Source organism: Eufriesea mexicana, unplaced genomic scaffold, assembly GCF_001483705.2.
Source record: "Eufriesea mexicana isolate 0111107269 unplaced genomic scaffold, ASM148370v2 scaffold4744748252, whole genome shotgun sequence".
Lineage (NCBI taxonomy): Eukaryota > Metazoa > Arthropoda > Insecta > Hymenoptera > Apidae > Eufriesea > Eufriesea mexicana.
In genome coordinates this window covers 15,318-38,344 of record NW_016907863.1, presented here as the reverse complement: position 1 = coordinate 38,344, position 23,027 = coordinate 15,318, and the positions used below count along the sequence as shown (strand labels likewise).

At 38.8% G+C, this 23,027-nt stretch overlaps 1 protein-coding gene across 1 annotated transcript in view; it reads left to right on the top strand.

Moving 5' to 3' along the window:
• The window catches only part of LOC108547679 (myelin regulatory factor-like protein), an 82,934-nt gene extending 60,257 nt beyond the window's left edge, over positions 1-22,677 (top strand). The window contains exons 2-18 of the mRNA XM_017900334.1: positions 12,065-12,158; positions 16,432-16,641; positions 17,159-17,250; positions 17,407-17,711; positions 18,326-18,589; positions 18,850-19,028; positions 19,218-19,422; positions 19,757-19,915; positions 20,011-20,340; positions 20,439-20,698; positions 20,786-21,133; positions 21,224-21,401; positions 21,477-21,552; positions 21,671-21,783; positions 21,860-22,113; positions 22,176-22,401; positions 22,487-22,677. Of these exons, the coding sequence (XP_017755823.1) occupies positions 12,065-12,158; positions 16,432-16,641; positions 17,159-17,250; positions 17,407-17,711; positions 18,326-18,589; positions 18,850-19,028; positions 19,218-19,422; positions 19,757-19,915; positions 20,011-20,340; positions 20,439-20,698; positions 20,786-21,133; positions 21,224-21,401; positions 21,477-21,552; positions 21,671-21,783; positions 21,860-22,113; positions 22,176-22,401; positions 22,487-22,561 (3,368 nt within the window). The 3' untranslated portion in view covers positions 22,562-22,677. The remainder of the gene's footprint in view (positions 1-12,064; positions 12,159-16,431; positions 16,642-17,158; positions 17,251-17,406; positions 17,712-18,325; positions 18,590-18,849; positions 19,029-19,217; positions 19,423-19,756; positions 19,916-20,010; positions 20,341-20,438; positions 20,699-20,785; positions 21,134-21,223; positions 21,402-21,476; positions 21,553-21,670; positions 21,784-21,859; positions 22,114-22,175; positions 22,402-22,486) is intronic.
• Positions 22,678-23,027: the final 350 nt, after the last annotated feature.

Here is a 23,027-nt window from a genome sequence, read left to right as displayed (position 1 = left end):
AATGCCGAGAAGCGGGGTTCAGCCGGGGAACAATAAATTTTCGTGGCAAATCCTGTTCGCTGCACGAATCGAACACGTGCAAACTATTACGTAGCCGGTCGCGAACACGTGTCGCCTTTTGCGATTATCGACGAATCCCACGTACGCCCGGCCACGTGTCGATTGCGTTTCGAGACCGCGAATACTTCAATTTTACCGCTTTTATCCATTGCGAAAATTTTCTGCCCGCTACTTCTTCTCGACTCGCGATCATGGAGTCGATCATTGCAGCCAGTTACTCACGCAAGTGCGCAGATAAGAGTTGGCCGGGAATGGGGGCGAGTCGTGTTTCACTAACACCTTCGGGAATGCGCGCCAACATCGTGGTTCTCCATGGTGGAAAATATTTCCAGTCCATCGTTTTCGATTTATCAACTGACCCAGTAGTGGATAAAAATTCGGATTGTCGTTGAAGATTCCTCGTATGTATTATTTTTTACAAAATTTTATTTCTTTCCTTTCGCGTTGATGCATTGAACTTGCTTTTCGTACCAACCCTTCGCACCCAGCCATATTTTCATCAGGGATAAGTAAAAATTCGAAGATTTCGTGGTATAAAGAAGGCGATATGTTTTAGAATAGTAAATACGAGATAGAAATTAACGCGTAGAATCATGCATCGTTATGTTATTTACATTTAAATTGAATATATTAATTAATATCGATAACATGAAGTGGAATGGGATTTTTGTATAAGATTTAAGTGGTACTTATTTTCAATACGAAGTGTACTTGTATTAACCCTTTGCACTCGAGGGGCGCCCTTCAGTCGCCATTTGATAAAATTTCAGAGATCGATACTCATTAACGTGTTAAATTTAAGATAATGTAACGGTGTGCGAGGTATTGAAATCAAATAATTCTATGTGTAAATTATTATAGGAATTCTTATTTACTACTTCAAAAAATACCGTCAGCTTTATAGCAGAAAATCTTTGAACTCCTGCTCTTCTTTAACCAAAAAATCGTCGAGTGCAAAGAGTTAAATGTGACACGTTAATTAAAATTATAGGATTACCCGGAAGATGGTAGAAAATTTTTATTAGCATTATGGGTTCTAATAGTAAAATAACTATGTTATATATATATTCTCTTAGTCTTTTATTTCACAAGGAAGGTATATGTTTCTTTTAATGCTTCTCTTGAGAGACTAACCGACCCCTCTAAGACATATTTGTAGCTGTACCCGACTCCTGAGGGAGTGTGAAGAGGGTACGCGACGCAATTCGCTTAAATCCCCAATTTCCATTGAATGTTTAGATAAAACATTCCTTCTAGGAACTAAAACTTATGAACTATTTATTTGCATCTTATATTCCAGATTGATTTTTGTCTACAGCTAAACTTATCTTTTCAACAATTTTCTTTTGATATTTAAATGTAGTTTTGAAGAAACTAACTTTTACTTTATATCATCATACCATATTTTATGAATCGCTATACAGAAATCAAGCTTTTAAAATTTTATATAAAGATACCGATGTTACTTTTTAGCCCACCCGATTTATAAAGAGTACACGAGCCAGTAATTCGCAGGCTAAAGCGATTAACTTCGCCTTTTGAATTTTTCATAGCCTTATTGCCAAAGCACATGATCGACGCTTAACTTTCCATATTTAATCCTCGACTACTATGTTTCCACGTGAAATTAATATCTTTTTATTAACTCGCGCGAGTTATAGCTGCTTCTGTGTAACATTAATGCGATATTAATCTTGGGAATAGTAATAATAGTACTTTTTGGTCTGCAGTCTAATGTACTCGATATGGTTGCGAGTGTCTAGCAACTGGGCGTAAAACAAATCTTCACTCGTGTAAGACACTGATTCTTTAATTCGATACTCGTGTCATAAAATTTCATTTAATTTCAGGGTTGAATACACGCTTTTGACGTGAAATTCCGCATGTACGAAAAGATATCGATCGTCGTAACATTTGCACTCTCGTTACTTTCGTGGTTACCAGCAAATACGTATGTCGCGTGGACACCCTTGACCCATAAAACAACCACGTTTCGACTGGATCGATGTTCGATCCGAATAGATCCGATTCGAAATCGTTCAGTCAAGGTTGCCCGCTGGTCCATCGTAACGCGAATTCGAACTTGTTCGCGGCACGAACTTACGTAAACACGTAACAATGTAACAGCATCGGCGCTAATTGCATCGCGAGCACGTGAAACGAGCTCTAACTCGGATGATTCGCGGAGTTTCGATGGTCAGAACGATAAGAACTTTCGTTTCGTCCCGGAACGCCAAATTCGACACTCTATCACGCTAAAAAGAAATTTCTCCTGACTTTTTTGCAAATTATATACATAGTATTTGGTAAAGATGATTGGAGAAAACTTGACGAGTAATTATCGATGATTTCTATTATTTGGACTTGAGTGAAATTTGGAAGTACACCGGAAGATTACTCGAGCCCTTTTGCGACCTAATATTTTTGTTTGGAATGGTACCGTGATTCGAAAAGTCGTATAAAATTTTTACAAATATGAGAGATGAGAGGCACGCTATATTACATGTCCACTTATGAAATTACGCACATTTGATAATAATTTGCGTGTGCGAAAAATAACGAATAATTTGCACGTGCAATAAATACGAATAAATTCGTATGGAGATCTACATTGCATAATGATCTATAACAAATATTTCAGATACAATTATTATTTAAATTTGGAACTAAAGAAAGATGTAAGAACAACGATTTTACAGAAAATAGTAAAATCAGAGAAATATTTATACTCGCTCGTACGTGTTGTTTATTTTATTAATTAATTATAATTAATTTTTCGTTCATAATTCATGAATTAAGTACGACTCCTATAAAATAGTGTAGCAAACGAATCATATCGCTTATTTTATCACATAATGGGAACATTATCCAATATTAACCGAATACATTAGGATTGGAATTTTCGTTTCATCTCGAAGATTAAATTCTTATTGAAATCTCTCAAAAAACTAAGAAAATTAAAAAAATTAAGAAAATTCGTCCGAGGCATACTCTACAATTCCAAACAATTCCAAACTCGTATAATTCGTATGTCAAAACCATAATCCCATATCGCTTATTTTATCCAATCCAATAATGGCAACGTTATCCAATATTATCCGATTCTCTGAAAAAATACATCAGCATTGGAATTTTTGCGTCATTTCGAAGATTCGATTCGATTCGAATCTCTCAAGAAACTAAGAAAATTAAGAAAATTCGTCTTCCGTCGTAAACAATTCCAAACTTGCATAGTTCCAGCATTTCGTGTATCAAAACCATATAAATTATGGTTTTATTTATTTATTTTATTATACATTTATACCACGTATAAAACCTATAATCCGCGAACCTGGAAATCGGGACTGTCTCGATATTGGGAACGCGGTGTTCGATAATTTCGTGATTTTTCCCTTTTAAGTCGGCCGATTTAATGTATAATCGCGGCCGTTTCGTCGAGTCGCCTAACGACTTCCTGTTGCTTTGTTCCTAATAACAATGTAATTATTACGCAAAAGGCAGAAACTCGGTGAAACTGCGAGCGTGGCCGGCGGTGTGCGCTGGCAGCGTGTACCGTGGAAAAAAGACAATCATTTTTTTATCTTAGAAAGTTATTCATCCTGTCACGACGATTTTACGCGGACAATGAAATTGTTTCGTACGCGAGCGTGTGTTTTCCTCCTCACTTTCGCGTCCCGCGGCTCCAGCTTTTTCTCTCCTTACTCTTTTACATCGGAGACACCTCTCCCGTAATTTCCCAAGCCCGCTTTATTCGTTTCCGCTTTCCTCGCCGTTTACAAAAATTATCCCTTCTTTCCTGCGAAAACCACGCGTTTCTCGATAAATTTAACTCGATACGGGACTATTCAAATTCCCATTCGTTCCACCATACCGTGTTTATCTCCGCATTTAACGGATCATTACGTGTACATCTTTAACTAAGAACCACGAGAAAGGAAACATTCAAGGCTAGGTTTATTTTAGTTCACGATGGCCGTAGTTCATTGGTCGCAAATTCAAGGAAGTTTCGTCACGGTGAATGGACATGGAGTAGCCATTTTGTACGAAAAAATATACACCTTGTGCCATTCCTTCGCGCGATAAAAGCGTGTTTATTAATCCTTTGCAAACGAGGAACGAAGATAATGACAGGAGTATAATAAACGATTGAAAACAACGGATCGAGGGAAAGTTTGTGAATTAAAGAATATTCGCAGCGATGATGAAAATGATAAAATTATTTTTCACTATGTTCAAAGCAGTTTTCACTCTGAAAAATAGTCAAATTTCCTGGAATATTGCGGCATTCGTTCCTAAAGGGTTAATAATAAGACTAGTCATACAGATCAACATAGTGCTTTATCTTGTCCTTTTTAGACTAAGTTCCCACAACTTACTAGTTCCTCATTTAGCATTAACACTAGAACTACCGACACTTTGACGAAGCTACTTCTACCAAAAATAGTCAAAATGACTGGTCTTGTAAACTGGACTTATAAAATACGTAATAATAGAATATTTTTCTATTTATCGATTTATTACTATCTTATAAAAAGAATTTCATAGTATCGAATTATAACAAGAAGTTATTCGCCACATTTCTTACAAATGTATTTTATCTTCAGAGTCCATTTTCGGCATACATATTTTTTACACGTGTTACAAATGTTGATAGTCATTATTATTACGGTACCCTATTTGGCACCATTTGCACCATCTACCCCCGAAATTCAAAATGCAGTCTAGTCTGCGTTCTCTAGCTCATAATCTTTATTCTATAAGATCAAATTTACTCGATCTTTCCCATTTATACGTTTAAGGACCCCTGTTAAAAGTCCCTATTTTCTTGTTAATTATTTTGTACATATTTAAAGGCTTTAATAAACGTATGTTACAAAAGAAAATGAAATACAGTAAGGTAATATTATAAAGTAATGGAAGGGTCTTACAGTGAATACATTACTGCTTTGCTGGATGAATGGAAATTAAAGTAAAAGAGAAAACTATGATTCACTCGCGTGATTTTGACACTAGGAACCTTACTAAAGCAAATAGCGTATCTGGCATGTGTCGTTCATCGTTATCCTCCAACGATTGCGTATAAATTTGTGAATTTTTTCGATATTTTTCAATTAACCTCGATTAGAAGCAGACGAAGAGTTAAATTAGATCCTCGTTGTACGAAGATGCAAGAAAAAGTTGTCGAAAATTGACGCTCTTGCTACCGAGCCGTTTTACTTGTTCGGCTAAAATTATGGTTGTTTACCTATATATAGGCACGCTCGGCTGTCGTAATAATATTCAGATTCAAGTCCATCTTGCTGCAGCCAGGGGCGGTGTTTGGTCGATACTTCGAGGAGGAATTGGTTGGCAACGACCCAACCACCAGTGTAATTCACCCCTTGGATTTCTGTCGCGTATATTATATCGGTCTAGGCGTATACATAAGCCGTCGGTTGCCCGATGGTTCCAAAATGGCGTTGCTTTCCGACGAGTCCTCGACTTCTGTTTTCGGAAACGAAAATTTCGGTGAAAAGAACAAATAAATAGATAGCTGTTTCCATTTTTAATTAGCAACCTTCGTTTCAATCTTGTTGCGACGGGAGAATACGAAAAGCAAGGAAACACCTAACCTAACCTATCTTTTGCCCTTTTTTTATCGCGTATTACCATGCTTGGAAAAACAGGGTAAATACTAGATACCGAGAAACACAACAGGATTTCAGTCTCGTTTTCAGCTTGTATTCCTTTTATCACTTTTGGGTTAGCAAATGACACGTTGTAGCCTACCAGAGAACGAGTATTTGCACGAATAATCCGCCATCTTTCCCCGGCGAGGATTCCTGTTTCCCTCGGCCACACGCGTACACCGGCGTGCAATTATCGATAATTTCGAAGCTTTTTGGCCAGTGAAGAACAGTTACCTGTTTAAAATTCCCCGATAGCTCGACCCCCATATCGGGAATAAATTCCTGAAAATGTGTAACGCGACTATTCGTAACAAGCATTTAGGCGGCATTCTTTTCACGAAAGAACACGCACTTGGGATTCTTCTCACGTGTCCACGACCTCGTGTCTTCTTTCACCTTCGATGACCCTCAGCTGCAATTTTCCTCGTGAATTAACCGGGAAAGGAAGAAGGAAAACGAAAATGGAAACAAGAGGAACGTCGAATTTCCGCGTTAGACGATCGGCTTATAATTTCTTCTCGTTTCACTCTCGTTTCTTCCTAATTTTTCTCCTCGACTTTCCAAATATCTCCAAAGGATAATCAGATATTTTTCCCCTCGACTTTCCAAATATCTCCAAAGGATAATCAGATAACGAAACCATATATGTAGAATTCGAAGTAATAACGCGTATAAAGTAATAATTCTGTTATTTTAAAAAGTTTATTACTTTGTTAGTTCGAGAAATTCCTGAAGAGTTATAGAAAATATACCAGAGCATTCTGACATCGTTATGAGAGATCGCAAAGAAGTTAAGACAGTGGGACACCTAATCCTAAAGATTAGAAGCTGGATTTCGTACAAACATCGGGATGAAACTTTTATCGCGAACTTTGAAGTCCAGTGCTTCAAGTGATGTATAGTCACGTGTAAATTTGATTTTTTCTGTTGACGTAGTACATCTGTAGCGACCATCATTCTCACCCTCGCCACTAGATGGATTCCGACTTCAAGGAGGTTCGCAAGTCTTCGATGAATCCTCGACTTCCATAAAATATAAGTTCCTATGCGACTTAAGTATCCCTGTCCAAGGCAGAGCCTGCTGGAACTGGAAATGTGTGCTAGTGATGGCACAGCTTAACATTGATCGCTAACGTAGAAATATGACAGATCTGCTCAGTGGGTGTTGTCACGTGGTCACAAGCTTCAAGTAGCTTGTGTTCAACTCCCGATTTTGATTCATCTCGCATTTGCACGCCTGCAGGGTTGAGTTTTCACGTTGCTCCTCGAACTACCGCGATTTCCAAATTAGGGCCTGCTAGAATGCCTTACTGACGAGTCTACCAGCAGGCCCGGGACGAAACGCGTCCCTTCCTTTTCCTTTCGTCCTCTCTACTTGCTACCCTATCTCATAGCACAACAATAAAAGGATCCCTACCTAGCATAGACTGCTAGGTTTAAATAGGGATGCTAGGACTGTCTCGAGATAGTCCTTTAACTCTAGAACTCCCGATCTTTAATGGGTACCTAACTATAACGTGCACAGATTATAGAAATTTCAGCTGTACGATGAATACGAGTGAATATATTGATTACAGTTCTTTCTTAATACGAGTTGATACCAATTTTATTCTTAAAGCAGGTGTATGTGTTCGGTGATTGAAAAGGGAAAATTCTGGGACCAGTCATTTTGACTGGGTTGGTAGTTCTAGTGTTAAGGAGTTTTTAGCAAGAGTTGACGTGAGAGTGTCAGTCAGTTGCGTAATCATAGATCAGTTGTCAAACCTAGTCTTTTGGTTTATACTTTACTCCTAGTCTCATTTAAATGGTAACAAATATATATTTTAGAATAAAATAACATCTCTGATTCTTTATATTTGTCAATGAACAATATCCGTACATATATGCGTATATTCTGTAAGGTAGGGAAGGGTTTTAGAATATATTGATTGACTCAAGATTGGCTATCGGTGGTCTTTGGTTTGTTTCGGATGATACATATCTGGTTTGGAGTTTGTATACAATGATGTGATAAGGAAAGGTATGGCGAGGTATCGGGTTTTTAGTAAGCATCCGTTGACTCAGGGTTCGCTCCTGAGTCATTGGTGCACTTCGAATGCCAATTGGAGACGATAAGGTCGTCTTTTGCAGTCTCATTTAGCTGGTAAAATATATATTTTAAAATAAAACAATATCTCTTATTCTTTATGTTTGCCAATCAAACAGTATCCCTACATATAGAAGAAGTTTCGTCAGAGGATAAATTGTTTTTCGCATAGGGAATATGCAAATGACAGTTCGGGGAGCGTTTGTCGAGGATTCTCAAACGATTACCGGTCCTCGGTCGATCGTGTCTTACCTTTTTAGATGCAGCCACTTCCAAACTCTTGAAGGAAGAATCAGAAACCGTTGCGCGAATGTCTGTAAACAGGTTCGCCTGAAAACGTAAACTTGTTTTAATGTCTGTCTCGATGAGCGTCCTTGTTCCATCTTTATGTTTCATTCGCGTCACAAATCACGACTGCATTCACGTCGATTCCGTGAATTTCTGTCCGGGCGGAGAAGATAGAGCAATTTATTTAAATGTCCCGCCTCGGGATTCATTGCCAATTCGCAACGCTTCTTTTCGGAACGGAGATACTCGTACAGTTCCGTCCACTGCAATTCGCAAAATTAGCTAAACGTCTAGCTAATTTCTTTTACCTTTCAATTTTTAATTGCCTCCTCGAATCCGAATTATCGGATCTATTTTAACATTAAATTTGCTATTACTTATTACATCTCAGCATTTTAGTTAGACGTTACACCGATCTAATTAATGTCTAATTAATTATGTCTAATCTTTGTCTCTGTCTAGCTAATTATGTCTGATCTTTACCGTGTTACCCCCAAATTTTCAATTCCGATATTAAACATTTAAAATCCCATTTCGACGATACTTATTTTTTGATAGACCTAAATCTTTGTCCAATCGTATATAGGGAAAAGTTCGTTCGAACTTGGAATATTATTAAGTCACGAGAGTTAAGTCTATCTCTGGATCCTAAATTTCCTAACAAGAGGAAAGCCTAAAATTAATATAATCTCAGAAATTTTCTGATTCAAGAGGAAAAAATATCCATCCATGAGTAACGTAGCTATTAACTTAAGAATAAAACAATGTTAATTTAGATCTGTCCTTGGCAATTTTCTTTTCTCTTCTCGATTCCGAGAAGATCCTTGGCAACGAAGAGAAAACTGTGCCGATGTTCGAAGTGTACGAGCATCGAACGCTACATGGTCCATTGATGGGTCGAGCAGACTCGTACGTATTTTCATGCCGAAGTCTTAAAGGCGCCCTTACACTTGTCGGGCAGCGTGAATGGCCGACCGGAAGCGTCGAGTTATGACACTTGACATGGAGTCTTAAACGCTTAAGTGTAGCCAGGCTGCGTGATCGCATTGTATTCTTCGTACACACGCGCGTTTACGCTCGCAATCGAGAAACATGGCCTGATTCTTCGCTGTCATCATCGGCCCCATGCCGAGCTCAGCTCATTCCGATACTTTTCCTCGTTGAAATTCATTCGACGAGGATGCTGCCCCGAGAAACTATGGCTCCAAACAACCTTCCGAGACGTTTATTCGGTGGTTTATCATCCTCCGTGGCTTAACGCACTTAATCGCGAATTATTATTCTATTTTTCGCCATTTTACAGTCTTTATAGCTCGAAGTTGCCGAAGCTTGTTGAGTTTCGCTTATAGATAAATACGTCTGTCATAGATAAATTCTGCCGCTTTGTTTTCTGGCAGATACGCTTGACAGTTCCATCGCGAATCGTATTTATCGAACGATGCAAAAAGTTTCGCGAAATATTTCCTGTTTTTGGAAAAGAGCGAATGTTTGGGAATACTTTAACCGAATTTCGGAATATTTTAACCCTGAATCGGTGGAGAAAGAAATGGAATGAGACGAAATATCGAAGAATTCGGTGTCATATATGCGAATTAGAAAAAGAATCGCAAAGTCCAAATCGTCGAATGCGGAATTTTTTATTTAAAATTTAAAAACGGTCGATTAATTTTGCATCAACGATCCGAGTATAATTCGTTTCAAGCAGTTTCGAGATTTCAGAACGAAATTTAGAACGATTCCGCGATTTCTCTCGATACCGATGGCCGATCGAAATCTTCCGCGATCGAGCGGAGCGTCGTAAATCGGAAAGCAACGTTGCGGCATTCACTGCGGAGGATCGCGGAGGAAGAAATTCCATCCGATCGAGGAGATCTCGATACGATCCAGCGCAATGAACAACCTCGTGTACATTGACACTTTGATCCCCGGTTGCGTTGGCTTCCAGCTCCATTTGCCCGTGAAATTCCCACTACTCCACGGATTTCCACTTTCTCTCGTGATTACCAAGGTGCAGCGCAGAATCTCATAAAATTCGGAAATTCTCAATGTTAAATGCAGTCCATCTTCTTCAAATTTTCCGTCGATTCTCCTTTCCTGAATAGAACGTTGTATTTCGCACGAATAATAATGTCGACATTCTAACGGCTTTCCGATTCTCGCCTTTACGATACAACGGATTTCATTGAATTTCAAACTCATAAAAATGGTCATTTGAATATCTAAATTATTTATCTCGTGATCTGTTGGATATACCGCGTGACATGCTTGGAATCCTGTCCTGAAACTTTTTCTGGAACTAATGCGCGAAACCCTGTAATCTTTCGATCTCGCCAGCATTTCAAGATCATCCACATTCTCTTTTCTTTTTTCATTTTGTCACTCTCCTTTTCCCCCATTCGAACCTGTGCGATTTTCCAGTTGCGAATATTATTAGTTCCAAATCAGTCTGACCCGTTTGAAATTAACGAAGTCGTAAACGAAATTAAGACGGATATTTCGTAAGAAAATTCGTCAGGTCCCGTTTAATACGTTTCGATGCTAAACGACAGGAGGATAGAGGAGTGGAAGGATGAATGTTGAATGGAGCGAAGACGCGGTTCGGTGGACGTCTGTATTGCCGAACGATTTCGAAATCAATCCCTTACGCGTGTTCGGCCGAAAGACCTTTAGGAAGACCTCGAGGTGAAATATATTCATGCCACTGCGTCGGTTGTTCTCACCTGCAACGCCTCGTTACTCCCACGCGGATGTCTCTCTCACGGAATACCTGAATTACCTGCATCCTCATTCCTAAAGGCGGCTCGTTGCAAGAAATAACTCGGGTATGCAAACGAGGGATACCTGTTTCTACGAGCTGCTTCTCGCGTTTATTTATCCAGTGGAACAAAGGGATTCGACCATGGTCGTAGAATACTTGTCATTATTATTTAGAGACTAATATTTTTTAAATATTCCGTGCATCCGAGTCGACTTTGAAGGATCGTATTATCGAATTGGGCGCCATTTCTCGGTAAAACGTGGAATTCTATTGACTGTTTTGCTATGTCGCAGTCTACGTTTTCAGGCATTTAAGTCTCTGATTGCTCATGGTGTACAAATTTTTATATTTTTTAAATATTCCATACATCCGAGTCGACTTTGAAGGATCGTATTATCGAATTGGGCGCCATTTTTCGGTAAAACGTGGAATTCTATCGACTGTTTTGCTATGTCGCAGTTTACGTTTGCAGGTATTTAAGTCTCTAATCGCTATGGTGTGCGAATTTTTATTATTTTTTAAATATTCCATACATCCGAGTCGATTTTGAAGGATCGTATTATCGAATTGGGCGCCATTTTTCGGTAAAACGTGGAATTCTATCGACTGTTTTGCTATGTCGCAGTCTACGTTTGCAGGTATTTAAGTCTCTACTCGCCATGGTGTACGAATTTTTATATTTTTTAAATATTCCATACATCTGAGTCGACTTTGAAGGATCGTATTATCGAATTGGGCGTCATTTTTCGGTAAAATATGGAATTCTATCGACTGTTTTGCTATGTCACAATTTACGTTTGCAGCCATTTAAGTTTCTAGTCGCTCATTGTATACGAACTTTTATTCCCATCCCTATTTATTACGCATTAAGCGAAAAGTCATCCGATTTATCAATACTCGTAAGATTAATAATATCACGAGACGAAAAAGTTTAAGCAGCAAGAATTTATTAGCAAAGTTACACATACGGTACACGTATCTTTCAGATTTTTTCGTAATCCTCGCGCAAATAAATTGAAGGAATGTACAGTGGAAGGAGGTTCGTTTTCGCGAAAGTGATGTAATTTCCATTAGCCATTATCCGACATGACAGGAAGGTGTATTCGGTAGTCATTTGCGTTATCGCGATCTCTTAAGATCCTTATCAATAATGATAACGAAGCAGGCTCCGAATAAAGCTTGGTCTCATCTGGTCTTATTCAGGTCGGGGCGACTTCGTCGGAGGCATAGACAACGAAGCCCTGGACTTCTCGCAGCTGGAAGATTTTATCAATAGCGACAGTGAGCAACCTGCCACGTAAGTAACTTTTATTCCTGAATATACATCGATTACTTGCAATTAACCCTTTGAACTCGGCGATTTTTCGCTACGGAAGACTAGAAATTCAAAGATTTCCTATCATAAAATAATAAAAAATAGAATAAAAAATCGAATAATAATTAACGCATAGAATAACTTAATTTCAATACCTCCCGCGCTGTTACGTTATCGCAAATTTAATATTCTAATTAATTTCGGTCTTGAAAGTTTGATTAAACGACGACTGATTAATCTTACTCGAAACGAGGAAGGTCGAGGTCGCGTGAAATTCCTTAATTTTTGGCTAAAATTCAATCGGCCAATTAACCGGTTTCGAGGCCGGCTCGAAGAACAGCGCGTCTCGCGTATTCCTGCACGATTTTGCGAAAATTCGGAAACCACTGCTGACGAGAACGATAAACAATTAGGAAGGATAAATTGACTTTTACGTTTTCGCATCGTGGTGCGAATTAAAAGGATCGCGTGTCTTTTCAGTTTTCGGCGCGATATTAATTACTCTGATATTCAAATTAGCAGCGGTTCTTTAAAGGACTCGTTTCTCGAAGGCAGACCTTTCGAAATTCGCTTCTCAGCGACGAACGTCGCGAAAGTTTGTTATCGCTCAACGATCCGTGTACACGATTTCAAAAGTTTTGCTTTAACGACGACGTCCGACGACGACTGGAAACCATCGTTGACGCCTACATCGCGGACACACGTGCGCATGTGTAACATTCGCTGCAAACAGAATATCCATTTTCATCGTTCGTCGATCCGCTCTACTTACCAATCTCTTTACATCGATTTTCATCGATCCATGATAAATAGAGTCCTTAAACGCTTCGAAATTGCCAGGTCACATAACCCTATTATACCTCTGTGTATCATAAATTACTCCAAAATTAGGAATTATAATCTCCCTCGACTCATTCCTCGAAGATATCGCATAAAGCAATTTTACCATCCACGAAGTAGCAAATTTTTATTACAAATTTTAATACGAGCTACCATAACCCTTTGCACTCGACGATTTTTTCGGAAAATAGTAAATTCGAATTCAAAATAGTAATTCAAAGACTGCCATAAAGTCGACGATATTTCTAAAATTGTAAACAAGAAATCGTACGAAAATTAAGACGTAGAATTATTTTACTTCGATACTCCACGCATCGTTGAGTAATTGTAAATTTGATATATTAATTAACATCCATTTTTAGAATCTGATTAAATGGCGACTGAGAGTCGCCTCTCGAGTGCAAGGGGTTAATCATATCCCAGAACGCGTGATTATTTATCTAAATTACTGGAAAACAAAATTTTAATATCTCCAATTTTATAGTATATTAAATATCCTTTGTAAAATTCCCTGCAGATCCTACAGATCGCATTCGCGGAATTACTGGAATATATATATAACAATCTCCACATACGCGAGGTGCCTAATCGCGAAATATCCGTTTAAAAATTGAACACAGAGCGAACGTTTCTTCTTAAAATCACGAACACTGTGCGGGAAGTGCGGCCTCGTCCACGGTGCCCGAAAACGCGCGATAAAAAGAGATAATCGGAAACTTATGGTCGACAGTGTACAGAGGCGCAACGTGTGCACGAAACGCGTGCAGAAGAAAAAGAATGGCGGCGCGTGTGGCAGCGGCGGACAAACACACACGCGGATATTGTCGAGTACACTGTCGAGTACACTGCGCGGAGTACACTGTCGCGACGCGTGTACGTACACACGGTGGCGTGCACGTGTGGAAAGAGCAGACAGATATCATGCATGGTAGCGACCGCAGAGGTGTAATGATATAATGACAGAGACAGGCTGGATGGAATTGATGGAATCAGTGCTTGCCGTGTTAGGCCTGGTAATCCAACCTAACGCACTCGTCCCATTAAAGGCCCCGCGCTGATCTCAGTCACAGATTTCATTCACGGATCAACCGAATGGAAGCTCTTCACCCTTGATCCCAGTTGCGTCGCGGGTCAATGGGATTAAAACTGCTGGAAATGGTCTATTATAGCGTTTATTTGGCATCTCGCGCACGATTTCCCGCGAAATTCCACGGGATCGACGAGCACCGTGTGTCTAGGGAAATTTCCGCGAGATTTCGACACCCGGGAGAATTATTTATCGCGATTTATCGCGGCTTCCAGTCGATTTCGAAGAATAAATTGTATCCTCGAGCCAATCAAACGGGAGTTCTTCATCTGTGATCTCGGTTGCGTCCCGGGTCAATGGGAATTAAACCGTTGGAAATTGTCCATTATAGCGTTTATTTGATATTTCGTGTATCTGATCCCGTTGGAATTCGCGTGGGAGGTGTGCACGAAGATTCGAGTAGAATTTCGTGATCCGGAGAAATTGTAAATTCGAGTCGCGTCGTTTTCAAGCTGGAATTTTATCCGCCAGTCGATCGAATGGCAGTTCTTCGTCTGGGATCCCTATTACGTTGCAGGCCAATGGGGATATAACTGCTGGAAATTATCTATCATAGCGTCTATTTGATATTTCATTTACGCTTTCATAGAGAATCGACTATGTTGAGCAGAAACGTAGAAATAATAATTCTAAAAATAAATTTTACTCGTCGATCTATCCAATGAAAATTATTTACTTATCGCGATTCTTGTTTAATTACATATCACTGGATACAGGGTCGTGGAAATTTCCCTAGATTGTTATTCGCAATTTGTATTCAATTCTATAGGAAGCTTTAATCGTAGACGCTGAAGGAAATTCATGTAGAAATTCAAGAACCTTCGTTCTTTCGTTCCTATTATCTCCTCGCGAGTATAATACTCTCGTGTACAATCCTTTCTAAAATTCTACGATAATAAATTCCAAGCAAATAAGCTATTTACTTATGCCATTGATTACCACGAACCGGGATTAAATTCTTTCGAACAAACTGTTATAAGGAATGCATGAAAAAGCGTAATTGTTCTCGAGCCGGTAAGAAAATATTCAATGGTAATTGGTACAAGTTTCAAGGATCCGTGGATTTGAAATCGCGACAGGATAATTACATAATTACCAGGAGTAATATAATCGTACGTGTTATTCAACGTAAATCGTTGTTTAGATCGCGTTACGGAAGTGGTATTCGTGGAAAAGCCCTGAACGGGAAACCCAAAAATCCAATTCCCGATAGTAAATTCCTCTCGATAGTGATCACCGTGGTCAGAGTGATCCATCGAGTGGCATCGTGGCACGCGTAATCGGTGGTTAACATCGATTCGTCAATAGTAATTCGATTTTCCAATCGTCGATATCAATCGATTCATTAACATCCAATTTTTCTTTTCGCTTTAGTTAATTTAAAAATTAATTTTTAAATAATTTTAAAATTATTTCGATCAGAGATTTTACACTGTTACCCGAGTGTAAAATTTCACGAATTCGCGAAAAGAAGTTTGCACGAATGGTAGAAATATTATCGAGTCTTAGAATTTTCAATGAAATGGTGAAATAATTTATGGATTAATCTACGATCGACGAATTAATGGTATACGCGAATAGTAAATTAGCTCTTACGGTTGAAAAGCTACTCGCAGAGAACCATAATTCCTTTCTTTTATAGAGAGTACATTAAAACATACAAAATGGCTTTAAAAGCACGTTTCGCCTAAATTTCGTTTACTTCTTCGAAAAAGGATCTTTATGGATCGACAGGTCTCAGAATTCGTAATAAAAAAATTATAGTTCTCTGAGGATTAGATTTTGTTAATCGTTAAAGTTTTAACACCAGAATTACCAATCTTTAATTGGCTACCTAAACATAGAATGTATTAACCCTTTGCACTCGACAATCATTTCGTTACAGAAAAATAGTAAAACTTTCTGTCATAGAGTCGACGATATTTTTAAAACGGTAAATAAGAAATCATATGCAAATTAAGACGTAAAATTATTTTACTTCGATATTCCACGCATCGTTGGATTAATATCGATCTTTAAAATCTGATTAAATGACAACGAGGGTCCTCTCTCGAGTGCAAAGGGTTAATGTATTAATGTATTAATTACAGTTCTATTTCGATGCGAGTCAACGCTAATTTTTTCAAAAGCAGGTATATGTTTTTCGCAATTGCAAAGAGGAAAATTCCGAGTGTAATTATTTTAACCGAATTGGTAGTTCCAGTGTTAAGGATAATCTCGTTAATTCCAGTTGCCAAGTTTCCACAGTGGAAGAATAATTTTCTCCGCTTTATTTATTCATTGTCCTCGTTGTCTTCGCATTTGCAACGACTAATTATTCCATGGCAGATATTTCGCGGATACCCTGGCTAACAATGAGAATGGGGGTGGAACGACGACGCATGGTGGTCGCGTGGAGGCGGCAGCCACTCAACAACCACCGTCTCGATTGCCATCGCCGATTACCCAAAGTCATCCGGTCTCGAGTACGTGCACATCCGGTACCACCACCGTACCAAATGGCGCCGCTTACAAGGATCCGCAATCGTACGTTCACCCGTAAGTCGAGTTTGCCTAAGGGCTAGAATGTCAACCTCGTGGATTAAGTCATTCGAGACCTTTCACGGTTTCAATTCCTATAAGTAGATAACTAAGAGCTTTCTTTTCAGGATGTCAGTAATTTAACAGTGTCTACTTGCTTACGTGCTCACGTTTCTCGAAGAAACGTTCCAGTCTTATCTCTTCGTTAATGTCCCCCGTTCGCGCGAATCTGTTTTATTTCTGCAGAACCGCGGGAATTTTAATCGAATTTTCCAAAATATCAAGTTCCCTCCCTAATCGTTGCCGACTTTTGTAAAATAATTCGCTCCTCGATAGGTTAATAGATTTAAACCCGTGATATATTAATCGTCGAGAAGCTCAATGGCAAAGTCGGTAACATACTTTGAGGAGCTGTGAAAGAAATTACTAGCGATTATACTCGATAGCATTAGACCATTTCAGATACCTCAACGATCTGAGGTTACGATCTGAGGAGAAAATTCTAACGCAGCACTTTTCGGATACTTCGTTTCAGACATGCATTACCAGAAAGCCCACCTGACAGTGGCAGCGAACCGCCATATTCTCCGCCAGGTCACAACGACACTCAACATGTACATTCACCGCGTGAGTACTTCCCGAAGTATTCTATTAAAATGCAACGTTCAACGTGTAATTCGAATAGTCTACGATTTAACGGTATACAAATGTATCCCGGCATTTTGTAGGCAATTATGATTTATGTTCCGTGGAAAATTCACGAGAAACCGTATGCGATTCCAGATCAAAAGGTAGCTCTTCAGGAAATGCTTCTTCATCACCAAGGCAATCAGGCCAATTATGCACCAAATCTACTACCGTCCTCGCCTTTAACATCCTCCACGGATCCAATGCTACTAACTCACACCGTGCTTACGTCTCATCTCGCCTCTGGAACACCGAATGTTCAATCGCAACAGCCGATAAGTCAGACCTTAGTGCCTCTGCCACACGATCCTAGTCCTGGTAACATCACGTTGTATCCGTCGGTACAATCGGCGCCCAAGAAGAGAAAATTGAGTCAGGATGGTCTTGTCCATGTGAAGCAGGTGCAACGAGTAAACTTTTTTTATTACTGTCATGATTATACTAAAATAAATAGCCATACGCGAAGACTAGCGGGAAGGAATATGATGAGTCACGCTTCCTGCTTTTTGTGGAAGCAATCTTTAGTTTCCCAGTGTTCTTTCGTTCAATTTCGTATGGTTTATATTTGCTTTTCATCTCTTCGATATCTTAAACGTATTAATTGGCATGAATCGTGCCTTTGATTTATCGAGACAAGCTTTTCACTGTCAAACGTCATCAAAGTCAGGCAATTGACAATGATTTATCATATTTTTCTCCTGTGGTCATTTACGTATTAGTCGTATTACAAATGCACCTTTTGTTTTGCAAAATAAAAAGAGGAAAAATGCAATTTCTGTGCTTTTTACCTTTCTTCAGTCGTGAAACAACACACCTCTTGTGTATTTATTTTTGTATTCCTTATGAAATTCAGTTTCTATTGTACAATATTATAAAGTATTAGCTATTTCCGATATTTTTTCATTTTTCAAGTACATTCTTTTAGATTTGGAATACTTCAAACGCTTTTTTATGAAATAATTGCAACCTTTGGTGCATTTTGCCGTTTAAAATGTGATTATTGGCGGTCCTCCAGGAACCTGAACTGGGAACCGTGGAACATAGCTGTAGCAGCAGCAGCGCGGTTCTCGATGGCGACGAAGTGGCGGACAATAGCTACATAGACGCCAGTTACCAGTGCATCCGATTTCATCCTTTTCAACAAACTTCCTGGCACGTTCTCTGTGACCATAATCTAAAAGAGCTACCAGTGCCTCATTACCGGGTTGACGCGGACAAAGGATTCAATTTCAGCAACTCCGACGATGCTTTCGTGTGCCAGAAGAAAAATCATTTTCAGGTAAACACTTACACCTTTCTTTGGAAACAACCCTGTTCGCGTTAACCATGAAGTCTTCGTAGGAGCCATTCCACCCTACTCTATTTCGTTTGAAATATACCACCCCCATCTGTTCCGATGAAAAGACTGCGATGTCACGATAAACATAGAATCGAATCAAATTTTCTTCTCTAATCGTTATCTTTATGCATCGACAATATCACGTCTGTATCATCGAACGTTATAAATGCAGCGAATGTAATCACGTTAAATATATTCAGATTACTTGCCACGCTCAGCTTCAAGGCGAGGCTATATTCGTCCGGACCGGCGGAGGCTTCAAGAAGATAAGTAGCTTCCAATTGCACTTTTACGGCGTCAAAGTCGAGTCTCCGACGCAAACGATCAGAGTGGAGCAGAGTCAAAGCGACAGGAGCAAGAAACCGTTTCATCCGGTGACGTAAGTACACAGACAAACGCGCAAGATGCCGAGCAAATTAAAATGCATTCTTTTTTCTTTCCACATTTTATACACGAAACACAAGCATTGTCGAGCAAACTTTTCGGAATCCTTGGTGCGAAATTCTAGTCGTTTTTTCGATAGAAGCTGTAAAATGGTTACATTACACTAAAATAGAGCTGCTTTTAGGGTGGAACTAGGCGGCGAGCGTGTTACAAAGGTAACCGTTGGCCGTCTTCACTTCAGCGAAACGACCAGCAACAATATGCGAAAGAAAGGGAAACCGAATCCGGATCAAAGATATTTTCATTTAGTTGTCGGCCTGCACGCTCATACCGTTGATCAAGCCAGCTATCAGGTGGTAGCTCATGCGTCAGAGAGAATAATCGTCAGGGTAATTACGCCTTTAATTACGATCCCGTTGCAACTTAATTTAGAACTCCATTTATTGGAGCAAGAGCGAAAGTGCTAACGTTCTACAAGCTCTAAATCCGAGTGAGAAAATTCTGTCGGAATATTTAATTAGAGAAGAACAGTCACGATGCTGAATTCTTCGCCTTGTCCTTATTTTATTTTTCTTTTATTTCTCGAAGCAAGGATATTTTCGCTTGATCAGTAGAACTTTGCCTAATAAGAGATAGTTAGGTCGTTGTAAATACTTCTGTTAATCTTTGAATACAGTTGAATACGAGTAAAATAAAATTGTCATAAAAAATATAACGATGCAGGCAAGTAATCCTGGTCAATTCGAGTCGGAAGGCAGTGGCGTTGGTGCAGAGGGTGGTTGGCAAAGGGGAGCAGCACCGGATAGCGTGTTCCATGCCGGTCGAGTTGGAATTAACACGGACAGGCCTGACGAAGCTCTGGTTGTTCATGGCAATATGAAGGTATTGTATTCCATTTACGCTACTTTAATATATATGAAGATTCCACGTAGATATAACGTGCTTTACACGGCAACATCGCTAATGGATGCTCACAGGTGACTGGTCATATTGTTCAACCCAGTGATGCACGGGCGAAACAAAACGTGCAGGAAGTGGACACGCGTGAGCAATTACGAAACGTGCAACAGTTGAGAGTGGTTCGTTACAGATACGCGCCGGAATTTGCACAGCATTCTGGTTTGGGTATCAAGCAGCAAGAAGACACGGGTGTCATAGCGCAAGAAGTGCAACAAATACTTCCGGAAGCTGTGCTACCAGCTGGAGACATAGTTCTTCCAAATGGCCAGAGAATCGAGAACTTTCTCATGGTGAATAAGGAAAGGATATTCATGGAAAATGTTGGTGCTGTGAAGGAACTGTGCAAAGTAAGATATTTGTTTTATTATTTCCACTTTCATTTCGTTTCTTCAGTCCTTTTTCTTCGTTTCATTTCTTCGTTTTGAAACTATGTGAAATTTTCCAGGTAACGGATAGCTTGGAGACTCGAATAGACCAACTGGAGCGAATAAATAAGCGGTTGGCGAAGCTGAAGAGGGGTGACAGTCTGAAAAGTTCGATTAGTACAATCTCTAGTATATCAAGTAACAAATACTCATCCTCTATCAATAGTAAGAGCACTGTACAAGGAAAGGGAAAAAAGAGCGAGAGGGAGAACGAATTGCTATGCAGCAATAAGTTTATCCAGATTGTCATTGTTATACTTATTCTTATTATGGCATTCTGGTAATTAAAATTTCATCAAATTTTCTAAATCTTTTTGTATATTAGATAAACGATTTGAATGTTTCATTGAATACATTTAAATTTCAGCTTAGTCGCCATGGCGACGCTATACTTCTTAGAATATCAGAAACGTAGCAGTCTCGAGTGGACAGCGGTAGCTAGCAATGGAATGTTGGCTATAAGACCAGCTCATCCATCGACAGTGTCGAGCACGCCTAATTACGAGCCCCGGTATAATTCGTTATTGGACAGTACGTTATCGTCTTCGTATACTAAACATGGATCCCATAATAGAGGCTTGGATGGTAGTTTATCTGTAAAAACCAACGCTTTTTCCACACAAGCTCCTCACACGAAACAGCAGCTTTATTCTCAAGAGATTACTTGGTATCCCTTTAGTCATTCTGGGCCCCAACCAAAACTTGAAAAAAATAGGTTTGTAATTATTAATATAGTAAAGCTATAGTTGCTTTCTTTGCCTCTTTTTAAGCTTGAGATATTTCAATGTAATATGTTAAATTCCAGCGAATTTCCTGGGAATTGGTTAAGCAGGTGCAGGAATGGTGCTGGTGCTGTTCCCAGTAACGTGGATGAAAACGATCAAGGATCAGATGTGGATTCTTCTTTGAATAAAAGTCCAATTCCATTGGGTAGACCGTCGAATTGTCCTAGACATTTCAGCGAATTCGAAAATCAATGTCAGGTAGAACTTTCTGAATTTTTATTAGTCTTTATTCTTCGTATTACTTGTATTTTAAACGAAAATATTACGTTTTAGACATTCTGTTGTACAGCCAAGATTCACCAATTCGAAGATCCACAACCTGATCATCCTCCGGAAAAGAAATCAATTTGTAAGTCACATATATTTTTTATATCTTTTATATTTTCTTCTAGATTTACTAGAACAATGTATTACCAAATATCGCTGTTGTTTCGAGTAAAAAGAAAAATGTAATTTCGTTTTTTTAGCAGATCACATAGAACAGCCATTGAACGTATATGAGGAAAAACGTAAAATAAGTAAAAGTTTCCAGAATGGTATAAGTCCATCCGACCCAAGTACACAAACACTTGTAAAAGAGGTAAAAGAACGCCAGTTAATTCTTTTATGTTAAAGATAATTCTGAAAGATATACAAAATTATCGTATTTGTCGCAGAATAATTATAAGTATCTACATAAAAGAACAAGAAGAGAGAAAGGTAGTGGTGATTGGGCGGAAGTCGCCAGTAATGCTGCAGGATCATTACCACCTGAACCAAAGCCACAATTGTGGATAGTGGCAGAAAGCTTTAATACTTCAATCGATCAAAAATATTGCTCCGCTCCGTCACAGGATACGCCGAATAATATATCTTGTGTCATTCCTTTGTCTAAGTACATGCCAGACGTCCAACTTACGTTACATTTTATGTAAGTATATACTATAACATTTTTCTGTCGTTAACACTTCAAGTTTTCAACCCTCGTTTTAGTGGAATGCCTTGGTACGGGCAAGTAGTACAACAGTGCTCATCACCAACGAATCATGGTGGCGACGAGCCTTTAATATGTAACCGGAAATACACTATGCAACAGCAAACACAGTTAAAGATCGATATTGAAAATAACAATCAACGAGATCAATCTTTTCTTCTTGATGTTGCTCACTATCCTAAGAGAATACTAAGGTTTCGTGTACCTACTGTACAGCCACAAGAGGTAATTAATCTTATTCTTTCCAATTAAGTATTTTTTACTCTGCAATGTTACCTTATAAATTCTTTAAAAATGTTTTTCTTTGCAGAATATATGTAAGAATAAACACGGTGTTGATTATTTGGAGTATACGTTGCACTTCTATCGAGATTGCGAGGAATGATTAATTTTTTAATCATAGTAATTCACGAAGAATTCAAACCGAAAATTCGATGTGTCTTATTTGAAACATTGTTAAATATCCACGAAACAGGATTTTCTTGTGCCTTCGTAACATATTCCGTCTCCATTTTCTCCAACTATGAAATTATATACGTTTGGTAATATATCTATATATACATATCGTAAAATAAATCTGTAATTGTATTTTATATGTTATCACGATATACTATATAGCATAACGATTATGATGGTCAATAGGAACGAATAGATCTTACAGACTCAAGCAATAGACGTAATAAAATAGAGTTTAGAATTTTCATTTCTATAATTAGAAAAGTATACGTGCTATTTTGTACGGAAGATATTATAGACAAAAAGTCGTTAGTTGATGGGTGATAGTAAACATTTCTTTTTCATCGAGGTCATGAAAATTGAGTCACCGGAAACTATAATTACCAATTAAAAAC